Source organism: Chroicocephalus ridibundus, chromosome 9, assembly GCF_963924245.1.
Source record: "Chroicocephalus ridibundus chromosome 9, bChrRid1.1, whole genome shotgun sequence".
NCBI classification, from domain to species: domain Eukaryota; kingdom Metazoa; phylum Chordata; class Aves; order Charadriiformes; family Laridae; genus Chroicocephalus; species Chroicocephalus ridibundus.
In genome coordinates, this window is record NC_086292.1 from 48,983,561 (window position 1) to 48,996,748 (window position 13,188).

The 13,188-nt window shown below is 44.6% G+C and overlaps 1 protein-coding gene across 8 annotated transcripts in view; it reads left to right on the forward strand.

The window, feature by feature from the left end:
* The window catches only part of GLCE (glucuronic acid epimerase), a 57,541-nt gene that overhangs the window by 13,278 nt on the left and 31,075 nt on the right, over positions 1-13,188 (forward strand). For 3 of the 8 annotated variants that reach the window (XM_063346190.1, XM_063346187.1, XM_063346189.1), the window contains exon 2: positions 4,192-4,292. Coding sequence is in view for 1 of the 8 variants with exons in the window: in XM_063346186.1 (XP_063202256.1) it covers positions 4,787-4,803 (17 nt within the window). In the remaining 7 variants the exon portion in view is untranslated. Of the gene's footprint in view, positions 1-3,093; positions 3,713-4,191; positions 4,293-4,780; positions 4,804-7,585; positions 7,770-7,889; positions 7,952-13,188 lie in introns of those variants that run through there. The other 5 variants (XM_063346194.1, XM_063346192.1, XM_063346195.1 and 2 more) reach the window with 5 other exon arrangements.

The window sequence follows — 13,188 nt, forward strand, 5'->3', positions numbered from 1 at the left end:
GATGTGGCTCAGTGTCAGAAATGTGCAACAGCTGGAAGCAGAGTAGGGATTTTTTTTCTCTTAATCTTGGGCTTTAGAAACAACAAATTCTGTTTTATAGATCACTGAAGTAAAATATGAGGTCTTACTCTTCTGCCTGATAGAAACGAGATGAAATTCTCCTATCTGGGCATGAAGAGAAAATGTTGTTTTTATGGATTCATGAGAGTAATGTGGACAAAATCAGTTAAACTAGCTTTGGACCTTGTCTTTGGAATGTATCCTGAGGGCCTTAGGATGAGGTCCTCTGGCTTCTTCTGCAAGTCCTTCTTGGGGGGCCTGAGTACTTGTCTCCTCTGTAGCTTTCCTTAGCCCGTCCCCTCTCCGGTTAGCTTTGCCTGCAGTCCAGACGTTCATTATCAGAGACGGAAAAGTCTTATTCTTTCATGTGAGGCTCTTAAAACTCTGTACAATAGCTGGAGTGACGCCGTTGCCCAACCTTATCCTGCTGCTGGAAGGGCTGCGCCTCCTGAGGCAAGCTGTGGGCAGTGACAAGTAGTCCTTTTTTCTCTCTTTTAAAAAAAAAAAAAAAAAACACTAAAAGTCAATTTAATGATTTAAAAAAATTTAATTAAAAAAAAATCATCACAAGTCCTTGCTGTTTGAATTGCCCTTTAGGGTATTGCATTCCCACGGTGTTTTAGAAAGCGTCAGCCTGTATCTAGAAACAGGATTTCACCTTCAGTCGGGAGTTTGGAATTGTGTAAAATCTGTGTGCTTGGCTATTTGTTTTGCCGTTCTGCGACTGGCACGTACCTATTGCTGTAACCCAGCAAGTTGTTAACACCTTATCTGATAATGCTGCTGTGGCTGTGCCGAAAGTGCAGGTTGCGAGCAAAGGCTTCTAATCGCCAGGTACACGTATTAATGACTTAGCAAACCCTGCTGGCATCTCTATGATTTCCGAAATACAATAAAAAGGGATCCAAAGCTTCATCTCGGGGCTGAAGCTGAGTTTGGAGAAGTGATGCTGAGTGGAGGGAGGCTTAAAACGAAGCAGATGGCTGGGAGCAGAGAGCAAAAACTTGTCTCTCCTGTTGGTTAGAAATCTTTCATTTTGTGCCTGTACCCGGAAAAGCCCTCGGTAACCGTGCAGCTGCGCATATGTGAATTTTTTTCCTTCAACCTGCAAGTCAACAGATTTTCTGTTGAGGTGCCCCCTGAGGAAGCCGACACGTTGGGCTGCTGCTTCCAACCTGGCTTTGGGCCCCTCTGGAGGGAAACCAGCCGCTCTCCATCCCTTGGGGCCGCCTTAAGTGTCACTTGTGCCTTCTCCTGCTGGGTTCCTGTCCCTCCAGGAACCCTCCACCTACAGCTGTCCTGGTGGAGCTGGCTGAATGTCTCACTGCGGTGGGATCCCCCATCCCTCTTTCCGAAGGTCCCCCCGGGGATTTCTGTGCTCATGGAGCGCTGCCCTCCTCCAGCCTCCACTGCAGGCTGTTTGCAGGAGCTGCCTCTCGCTTTGGGAGGGAAAGGGGGGTTCCCCCCTGCCCGGCTGCTCCGGGCACAGCCTCAGGAATCTCCCGGGTTTATTTCCAGGCTCTGCAGCTGGTCTTTCCGCAAGCCAGGAGCAGAGAGAAACCCGGCTTGGCTGGATTGACTCTCCTGACCGTGTCCAAGCTGTTGCAGAGACGCTCCGTGTTTATTCTCTGCTGCCCCGTTGTAACCAAGCCGCCCAGGACCACAACGGTTTCTGGAATTTTACCAGTATTTTAAAGACAATTTCTCCTCGATGAAGAGGTGCTAAGATATTTCTGCTGCCTATGTTGAAAAATAGAAGGAATGTGCAAATCCAAAGTGTCAATGGGTCTTGTGCCTTCCAAGTCAAACATGTTGATTACTTTTAAAACTTGTTAGTCAGACACAAGGTAAAGGATTTGTCTGGGCAGAATCTTCTAGACAGGTTTGATTTGGGCAGAACAGAATTTCTGCAGTGCCGGCTGGTTTTTCTCCAGTTAGGGCTGGTTGGAAATTGCGCAAAGGCACAGCCCTGTTGAGGGAAATTTTGGGGACCTTCGGCAGTAGGCTGGAGTTTGGGAGAAAGAAGCCACAGTGTATGGAAAAGAGCCCATTCACTCCCAGATAGAAATATTGCCAAAAAGAGGTATTAAAAATCCAGAGGGCCCTTAGGAAGTGACTGCAGAGCATCCCAAGCCATCATCTTCTTGGTGTGGGACACGTAGCCCGTGTGTTGGCACCACCCTTCGTGTCCGTTGGACTGCCTCGGATGAAAATATCGCTGTTTTCTCCTGGTGAAATCTTGTATTTTTTTCTCTGGGAGTTGTTCCCGTATGACCAGACTGCAAAACGGGGGAGTTCTCGCTCTGCCACTTGAAGGCAGTAGGGCGAACTCTTAAATAACGAAAATAAATCTCTTGGGGGAGCCAAGCGAAGGGCTTTCTGGTAGATGTTACGTGAACGTACCGCGCGGTCTTTAAAAATCCATGTTTTGTGTAGCGGGGTTCTCGTCTTCTGCAACCTGGCTGGAAGGGAAATACACGCGGTGCTTTGCTGGTCGGGTTTTGGCTTTGTTTGCTTCAGTTTATAAATAAGTGCCAAGAAAATGAGTATTTTGTTGTAAAGATGTTTTCAAGGCCACGTATTTATTTTTTAAAAGAGAATCAGGGAAGACAAGCTGACAATTTAATGGTGCATGATGCACTAATAAAAATGTCTGTGCGGTTGCGTTTAATCCTTGAAAGGAGAGAAAAGAAACAGAGCAGTTATCAGCATTCAAAAGGCAAGACGCAGGCTTAAACGTATGCAAAGCCTTGGAGAGGGACTGAAGAAACGTAGTGGTACGTTGCAGAAAGCTTCTGACAGGCACATCACATCTTTGAAAGTAAGATTTGAATTATTAGAGCTGCCTTTGTTTATTAAATTGAGCCTCCAGCGAGAGGATTATAGGGAGAAACACCATGCAGGCTCAAGTTGCTTTGGCATCCATTTTAATGGGTGATTAAAATTTACTTTCTTGAGCTAATTCGGGAAGAGAATTCAAATAGATTTTTATTTTTTTTTAAAGATCCAGGTGTGTATTAGATACCTAAAGAAATAGACTCCAAGTGCCCGAATAAGCCTCCTTTTATGGACTCCAGTTTGCTTTTAGCGACGGGTAATCCTTTTAAAACAAGACTTCTTGAAGGCAAACTCCAACAGAAGAGTTTTTGTTTAATTTTAAATTGGGAATGCGAGGGAAGGATGCGGAGAGCTAATAAGAGAGTAATTATACAGGCTATTGCCAAGTTGAGGAAGGGCAGAGACCATTAAAATGCCATTTTAGGAGCTAATTATATGGTGTTTCGAGTCGATGCCCATGTCCCGATTTCTGTTTCATCCACGTATAGCGTGTATTTAGGATGCTGTGTTCATGACATCTAATTTCTATTTTGAGGAACTTTAGGCCACTGTATTATGAAATACTGTAAAAAAAAAAAAATAAAAAAAATCTCCCAGCCTCCATAGGGTTTGTGCCTGTTGGATTTGATTAGGGAACATGCAAAAGCAATAAAGGAGATGGAAAAACCTTAGCAAATATTTTTGGGACCGGCGCACATACCATAAATAAAGCGTTGCAGTGGAATTTGGTTAGTTAAATCTCTTCTGAAGCTCATTTAATAATTCCAGAGCCTCTGCTACCGCTCGGATGTAGCCAGCTGTAATTTGTTTCGAGGTTAGTCTTTGACTTCTGTTTTATTAGTTTTTCAGTTGATATTCTTCCACTTGTGCAGCTTCTCAAGTGAAACTACATAATGGTTTAGCTAAAACTGGGAGCCTTTAGATAGGGGCTTTAAATTGGAATTCTTCAGAAAGGTTTAATGAAAGCTCGGCGTGAGGCAGATGTCAGGATTTACTCCTCGGCCGGGCAGGATTGCGGTGGGCAGAGCAGATTAGGCTCCTTTGCAGTTGATGTGCTGCCTGGAGGAAGTGACATTTATGCTCTTGATCCTTCAGTGATTCTGCATGTCAGGAGCTGAGCCTTGAAATTCGTCAGCAGTGCTGTCTTAAGAGCAGGCAGGACTGAATAAGAGGATTTTTACAGATAGAGGGGGGAAAAAATTCCACTCCGATGGCTGTTGCAGATCCTTAAGTACTTCAATTTTTCCTTTTTTTTCTTTCTTTTTTTTTTTCCTCTCCACATCTCCCCTGTAGGAAATCGGAGAGGGAAAACACTTCAGCTCACCAACCGATACATTTTTGAAGTTGAAAAAGCTGAGATGCGCTAGAATTCAGAGACCTCCCTTTGCTTAAAGGTAAGAAAAAGGAGCAGACCCTTCCTGTTCCCTGCTTACTAAATGGCTGTGCTGGGTTAACGCTGGGGCTGGAGTTTCTGTAACGTGTCGAAACGGTTAACGTTCACCCAGTTGACGAACTCGCAGCTGCGGAAGGCATATGGCAGTGTGCTCAGAGGAGGTGTCGTGGCCGTAGCCAGGTTCAGCCAGCCCCGGAGGACAGGACGCCACCGGCGTGTTTGTGCTGCTGGGGGGGGTGTTGGGGACAGCTGAGGGGTTCTCATGCCTCAAACTGAATTTTCAGAGGTTTTTCTTTTCCCCGTTTTGGATGGTAAGTAAGCTCGGTGACTGCTGAAGGATGCTGGGGAGGGGAAATAGGGTGGAGGCGGCGGAGCGGGGGGGAATCGCAGTTTGGAGAGGTAGTAGTTGCACGAATTTGCTGAAAGGTGGGAGTGGGTGAGCTGTCGGTGCGTTACCATGGCATCCAGGAATTACTCCAGCGCCTGGCAGCATCAATGGTGAATTCTTCTGGGTAAGGTGGTGCGTGAGAACAGGTCTGCATGCTGTTAGCCCCGATGTTTGTTTTTATGTGAGAAGTATGTTAATTACCTTCTTTTGTACATTGCATATCATTATCCACGCTGTAAGCGCGAGCTGGGTAGCGTAGAAGAGGCAGGATTTTTAACCTATTGTACTTACACAGAAGCTTTGGGATACCGTATAAAATACATATATTTAACTGAAGCTCGGCTTTCTGTGACTCTAATTTTTGAGTAGAAGTTTCTCCTTGTGTTAAAATTAGTGGTGCTTTTTTTTGTACTTAAACAGTTTCTTTACGAGTTGTGGTGTATCTCGCTGTGCACAACTTTAGGAAACCTAATTCAAAAGGAGAGATGCAAAAACTGGGGGGCGGAAAATCTTGTCGGGGGTTTCCAGCGTGCCTCCCGTCTTACAGCTGAAAGATAAAAGCTCTTTCGGAGCCGTTGTACCAGACATGGGATTTCAAAGCATTTCGAAATGATTAAAGGAAACTTTAAACTTCTGCCCAATAATTAATACGTGCTGTTCTCATGTGTTTAATGTGAAATTGGTAAGTTTTATTTTTCAGGCTCTTGCCGCTGAATTCGTTCAGCTTGGGGGGAGTCCTCCTGTGAATCTGCCGAGGTTTATTGCAGAACTCGATGTACAAACGTCAAGCCTGCGCTGCTGTGTGTGATCTGTCATTTCCAATTACTTTGTGCAGCAGGACTGTCTCGGGCACAGAATGCCTTAAATTCTCTCGTCGCTTTCGAATGAGCAGAAGAGAGCAGCTGTGTTAGCAATTAAAATCGTCAGGCAGAAGTAGGAAATGAATTTTTAACCGGACAGACAAAATTGTTTGGAAATTAAGGTGGTGTTTGCGAAAAAGCATCCATTTTGTGTTAGTGCTCTGTGCCTTTCCAGCCTCTGTGCAGCTGGAGCAGAAGACAAACACACTGAATCCCTTGTGGGGGTTTTTTTTATCAGTTGCTTAAAATTTTCCCTCTTCTATCACTTGCTGTATTCTCCGACTCTACTCCTCAATTGTTTGACTTGTCAAACTCATCATCCTTCCCAGATTTCTTCAAGCTTAACTGATCATAGAATATGCTTTTTATTAACATCGAGGGAATAGAATCCAAGAGAATACCCCCGTTTAGTAGGGGAATAAAGTTTTGCTGCCAGGCTTTAAATATATATCCTCTTAAACATGCTTAGCAATCTGCTTATGTGAGCATCATGAGGTTTTATATTTAAAGTGGAGTGATTTTTATTTTGTTTTCTTCTTCAGGATGAAAGTAGTTGAAGATCTGAATTGTGAGGGACAGATGAAATGAAGCTGCAGAAGCAGTGATGGCAATCTACAAAGCTTTAATGTGTTAATGTAGTCTGGGCATTATACATATTTAGAAGCAGTCTAGATTGAATCCTGGAGAAAAAGCAGAGTTATTCATAGACTCATGTCTTGATCGTGTTTTCCTGTAAGTGATGGATGGCATGAAACAGGGGTTCGAAGGAGATGCTAAAAATTATTTTGCTGCCGTTAGAACTGTATCGGATATTAATTGCCCCCAAGTTCAGTTTCAGTTTAAAAAAAATCCAGGGGAGGGTGGTAGCTGAAAGAATGATGTTTGCAAAATTTCCTAGCTTTGTGTAGACCTTTTCTTTTTTTTTTTCTTCATGAATTATTCAAATTTTCAAGTAAATACTATTGCTGTATTTAATGTGTTTTAAATGACATCGCATCAGTTAATACGGTGAAGGAGAAGATCTGGGTGGATTGGTAATGAATTTGCCGGGGGGAACAGCAGCAGAGAAGCTATTGGCATAGACTGAACAGTTTATTTTATACAAGCAGGGAGCGTTTTAGCATCCACTAAAAGGCTGTTTTGACAGACCAGGACTGAGACGCTTTCTGGAGCCGGTGTCTCTATTCTAGCACGTTGCCCTGACCCTGGCCGGAGCCTCTGGATGCCCTGCAATATAAAGTAATAATTTATAGGTTGTCAGTGGGGTTGAAAGGGAATACAGAGTGAATGCATTGAATTTCTAGATGAAAAAGGGAGCCTGTAGCATCCAGAAGAAAATAGGTTAGTGTTATTTTTATTTTTATGCTTGAACATTGAACAGCTGTTGGACAGAAATTTTCGGAGAATACTCTGTTCCTGGCCATGGAGGGTGTGAGGGTGTGTGGGTAAAACTTCCTAAAGGAACTTGGACAGTATTGGTGAAAACAGAACGTTTTGCCTGCGTGTTCACTCGTCCCGCTGGCTACTCGAGGCAGGAGCAACCCGCTGGCTGTGCCCTGGGGGTAAATACGCCCGTGGATACTGGGTTGTGTCTTCGACTTCTGCGTCAGTCCCTCTTTCATGTGACATCTCCAGGTCAATATTGCCTTTCCAAAGCAGCGAGGGCATTCAGGATTATTTTTGGAGGCTGATGCCCCTCTTTGAATCAACATCCTTGTTGATGGCCTCAATTGATGATTCCGGAGCTGGTTGTTAAATTAGCTTTTTCTGTAATAATTCTGTGATGGTTTCTTGTTCTACTTGTGCTTCAGTGGGAACTGTTCAGCTGGAGTAATTAGGATGAAGTCTTTTTAGGTGGCTTGATCTATCATATATTTAAATAATTGAGTCTCTGTGCATTGAGGGCACCTGCTGAAGTTTAAGATCCCCTTTAAAATGCAAGTGGCCTTTAGACAGAAGAGAAGCTTTATGCTTTTCATCATCGTTGTGTTAATTACGGCTTCGGCTAACTTCTAACTAGCAGCATCTGAAAAACTGTCATTTCAGCAGGTTGTGGTGAACAAGGGGGTGTTTCAGTCGCGTGACCGTCCCGGTGCTCCTGTGCGTCCACCTCCCAGCTCATCAGGCGCTTCTGGGATCTGCTGCCCCGTGGCTGGGTGGAAGGAGATCGTTGCAGCGAGCCTGTTAATTGCTTCTCCAGTGACCTAGTTCCCTTGCTGGAAACAGATGCGTAAGCTTTCCCTTCCTCCTCCCTATTTTATGATGGTGGCGGAGTCTAGATGGGCACATCCAGAGCCACTTCCCCACCAGGGTGGTTTGTTGTGTTTGTGTTTTTTCTTTCTCTCCGAAGGACCAGTTTCTGTTTGGAAATTTCCACGAGCTTGGTGTATTTTGTGTCGTTTCCCTGCGGAGGTGAGACGGGCTGCGTTTCGGGGGCTGTGCCCAAGCGTCCTTTTCTGTAGCTACCGGGGAAATGTCACATCACCATATTTTATTACCCTCACGCGGGAATTTGTTTCTCCAAGCAGATGGCAAAACAGTGGTTTGGTTAATTTGTACCTACTTGAAGTAAGTCTCTAAATGTGTGTTAAACCACTCATTTATTAGGCCAGAGTATATTACTGATGGAGAAGTGATGTTAGATTACAAGCCCAAAAACACTGAGGAACTGGGCAGGTATCTGCAACTAAAACAAAACCAGACAAAATGTTAAACCGACTTATAACTGTTGGAGCAAAGAGTTGCGTACAAAGGACTGCGTAAACTCTTGTTTACGAAGGAGAGTGGTGGCCGTTGATGCTCTGAGAAAAACTTGCACCATGAAGAATTTTTCTATTAAATTCAATATTTCTCCTATAAAACCTCCTTGTGCTGTTTGCTTGCAGGCTTGGCTCGCAGGGTAATGTACATCCGATGGCCACTGAGATGCTGCCAGGTGCATGCTGGCCACTACTTGCCCAGTTGGGCACGGTTACGGGCTGCACCCAGCCTACTATTAGTCCTCTGTCATCACAAAAAGATTTGCCATCGCAGTCAAAAACCGGTCTTTCAACCGTGTCCTTCACAGAAGGTGAAACTACTTTTTTTTATTTTTTTTTCTTCTTGGAGAAATACACCTGGCAGAAGGGGTATAATCACTTAATAGTTAACTAACACTAATTACTAATTCTCTGAAACCTGCAACAAAATAGTGTTTGTTTTCTGCCTGACGTTTTGGGCTTTGTAAAGTGTGGTCTTTCATAAGCATGTGGCTCTTCTCATGCTTTAGTAGGTACCAGGTGCCGCAGAGATGCTGGTTAAATTCTGCCCCGGTGTTCTTGTTGCCGAGGAGTTAATAATGCTCTGGGTATCCTGATGGGAGGAGCTGCAGCTGCACATCTTCCTTTATCTTCCTGCTGTTCCCACTTTGGCAGAGTGTCTCTGAGCATCTCCCAAGTGGTATAAATCGAAGGGAAACTGGCCCAGGAGCCAGCTGACGGCTGGGAAATACTGCCGTGCCCTCTCTGAGGGTATCTTGGAGTTGCGCAAGCAGTTTCTCGATGGCAAGGGTTGTATCTAATGGAACAAAAGGAAGCTGAGCTAACAAGAACAGCAAAACCAAAATGTGTTTTGGTGGTGTGTATTACTGAGGCTATCAAAGCTGATCCCTGTGCCCAGATCAAGTTGTTGAGAGTAGCTCTTGCTGCAGCCTCTAGCAGCAGGTCCTGGGTGGCTCGATGGTGACCCCAAACAGCTCCCTGGGTGGTTCTTGTCTTCTGCCACCTGGCTGTAAGGAAAATCCAGGTGGTGCTTTGTTGGTTGGATTTTGGCTTTGGGGCATGCACAGGCTGCAACCAGAGCATGGGGGACCTTCTGTCAACCAGGCACCTTCTTTTAGGTGTGGGGACCTCAGTAACTCCAGGTGCTTGTGTTGGGGAAGGTGGAGGGATATCCATCCGTCTTATCTTTGCCAAAGTGCTTCTTAAATTTGACAAGAGAAGGAGCATGACTTCCTGGTACTGTGAGGAAATATTCCCGACGCAGAGTGTTTTAGTACGTTTGTTGCATTATGAGATTTCCATTAGTGCCAACTAATTACGTGGACCACGTTGCATTTGAGTTGCAATTACATTGACCGATGTACAATAATTAGCTTTAATATATGTTTCCGTGTGTAGGGGAGATTTAATTGCTTGCTGGTTTTTGACAAAGATATTGCTATTTTCAGTAATTGGGTTTCCCCTGTCTTCTGCAAGTGACTCCTGAGAACTAGTAACCACTCGAATAGGAAGATGCAGGCGCCGACAGTTTCTGTGAGATGGATGTGGCATTAGCGTTCTCTCTGTCAGCTTCGCTAATGGTGTTTTCTACATCTTGCTCACAAGCAAGTACTTTGCCTTCGCATCCGTCGAACAACACTAAAGCCATACGGGTGCGTTTCCTGTAACTCCGTGCGAGCTCCAGCTGGAATGGAAATGCTTTTGGGTCAACCTCCTTGGTCTGCGGTAACGTCCGTTAATGGAGGTAGTCGTCTTCCACTTTTGATGGTTGCCCTTAACAAATTTTATAGCAATCCACATGTTTTGCGCGGCAGCGCGATGCCTCTGGCTGTCTGACGTGGTGGGTTGATGTCCTCTCCACTTAAATACGGGGAACCCACCTGCTTTCTGTCGTGCCCGGCAGCCAGCAGTGTCAGCGATGCAAAGGGCAGAAGTAAGCGGTAGTTTTAGCGTTTCGTGCCTGTATTTGGTATCTTCCAGGCACCATCTTTTCTGAAAATGATCGGCGACACGAGGAAAGAAGTCAAACCCGCTCCATCTGCATTATTAGTCAATGCTTCTAATGCACAGAATAGAAATGCTTATAATGCGTAAAATAGAAATGCTTATATACGCAGAGAATATTTAAATATGCTTAAAATGTTTACTTTGAAAAGTCTTTTTATTTAGATTGTCAGTAGAGTTGCTAGCACAGAAATGCTGTGAATCGCTTTATCCTGTGTGTATAGGCCGTCTCTTGCTGCAATGCACACTGCGGAATGTGTTCGGCATAAACAGGACAATCAGCGAAACTATTGTTAATGCTTAATTGCTAACTGGATCTTTGCTTGTTTGCAGATTTTTTTTTTTTTTTTTGGCAATGCTGTTGCCAGTTGCTCAAAAGGAAAACACCCCACAAAAAACCCGCTTGTGAGAAAATTATGCTTGCAGTGCTGCTTTGGTCAGTGGCAGACCTATCGTCAATAGTGCAAACTTTTTAAAATAACTAAGATGCAACAATAAAGCCACAACAAATATTAAATACAGGCGCGTTAGAAAATTTCAGATAATGCTCTGAAGTGTAGTGCTAATAAACCATTTTTATAGTGGCGTGATGAGTTCCATCTGTAGAGTGATTTAAGTGTCTTCATCTTAATAGCTCTTTTGCCTGTAGCGATGTTATATGGTCAAGATTAACGATGAGGTATCGTATCGTTGTCAGTCTCCACACATTTTTCTTGATATATTTTCATTAGATTAATGACCTCATTGTGGGACAGACATAACTTGTCTATAAAGCAATCGTTGTGTTTGTGTATAGGTAGATTGATAAAGCTCTCCTCCCATCGTAGTTGTTCGTCGTCTTTGAACTCCACGTCCCTTGTGTTCATCATCTTGCACGATGGCGAGCAGGGAACCGGGGTGGGCTGGTGCTGTGCCCGCTGACTCTCGCTGGGGCCAGTCTTCTCCAGTATTGAAGTTTTCTCCTCTGCCTTCAGTGGAGGGTAAGGTTTGGAGGTCAGCTCCTGCTGTTTCCGAATACTCTCGTCTGAAGGATGGGGAGGGACTCTTTATCAGGGAGTGTTATGATGGGACATGGGGTAAGGGTTTCAAACTGAAGGAGGGGAGATTTAGATTGGCTACTAGGAAGAAATTCTTTACTGTGGGGGTGGTGAGGTGCTGGAACAGGTTGCCCAGGGAATTTGTCAATGCCCCATCCCTGGAGGGGTTCAAGGCCAGGCTGGACGGGGCTTGGAGCAGCCTGGGCTGGTGGGAGGTGTCCCTGCCCAGGGCAGGGGGTGGAACCAGATGATCTTTAAGGTCCCTTCCAACCCGAACCGTTCTGTGAGTTTCCTGTGTGTGGAACTGAGCTGTCTGAGCTATGAGGACGTTCATAAAGTCTCTGGAAGGGAAGCTGTTGAGTGATGACTTTTCATCAAGTGGAGATTTCCTCAAGCTTGTTGAGCGCTGGAGGCTTCATGCTGGATATATTTAGCCACGGATAAACAGTTTATATTTTCTTGTATTTTCGGTAAAGATAGTTTCATTTTGGTAAAAGCTCTTCCTCCAGTGAGGCAAAGGTATTCAAGTCTTAAAACACTTAATATTTATTCTCTCTATTTGCAGAATAGGGACTCCTGGTCTCTAGAGTTTCTTCTGGTGACCTGAGCGTCTGTCACTTTTGCTGTTCTGGGATGTAGCGAATGGTGCTAGTCGTTTGCTGTGGGGCAGCGGGAGTTAACAGAAAACACTATCATCAGAGGGCTGAACCACGGCATTCAAATATTCTACTGCCAGTTTAAAATTGGAAATACCATACCTTTTTCTGAAACCTGCACAGCAAAACCAGATGTTCATACTAACGTAAAAATAGGTAAAAGCAGCGCAGTAGTATTTAGATGAGCACTGAGGAACTGCTGCTGCAGAATGTGCTCTTTCTTGCTTTAACGATAAAAGGTCTCCCAGGAAATCTACATAAAAGTGTTCCAGGTCGGGAGGTAATCCTTAATCCACTCGTCTCCTCTTCTTCCCCGCTTCCTCCGGCAGTGAGGTGCGTGTTTCATGGTTTCCAGTAGAGGATGTGGAGGGGAGAGAGGCCAGTGCTCCTTGTGTAACTGGGTTGCTCGGGAACCTTTGCTTCAGTGTTTTCTGTTCAGTGCAAGGATTTGTACCTTGGGCCTTGGCTGTGGAGATAAGTGAGCGAGAGTCACTGAGAGAATACGGAGAACATCCTCTGCGTGGCTCCTGGTTTCTTGCCTATGCTGATCGTTTGGGAAATACTTCATAATGAAGGAATTCTGAGTTATATTGGACCTACTTAAATTTCAGGCTGTTTTTAAAGCTTTTTGAAGTTTGCCTTGATTCTCCCCGAAATAGCTAACTTGACTGCGTCCTTCCTGTTTGTTCTTTCTTACTTTGAAATCTTCCTTGCTATTAAGCTTGTGGTGGCGATGCTGCCTACCTTTTGCGGGGGAGAGCAGGCGCTGGGCTGCTTGATGTTTCACAGCAGTTTATTTAAAACAGAAAAAGCGACTCCTACTTCTGCAGGGCAGAACTTACATTGGAAAAAACCCCAAACAGGTAAACCACAAAACTGAGTTTCTTTTAGCAACAGGAATGGATGCATTAAGAGGTGATGGTTTAACCTATTTTGGAAAAGAGGATGATCTTTTCCTGCCGGTTCTGTCTTGCTGTCCCAGTGCGTTGTACGTGTGTTTGCATGAATACATATTCATACATTATTTATTGATAGGGGAGAGGTTGGTAGTTTACAGTCAATTAGATTCAGTCTCAGAGTAGTGATCAAAGACCACACGTCTATCGCAAATCATTCCCTTTTACCTGAAGCGCTGGGGGAGACGGAGGGAATTATGGCCTCTCTTTGCAGGAAAACAACTGAATAAGACAACG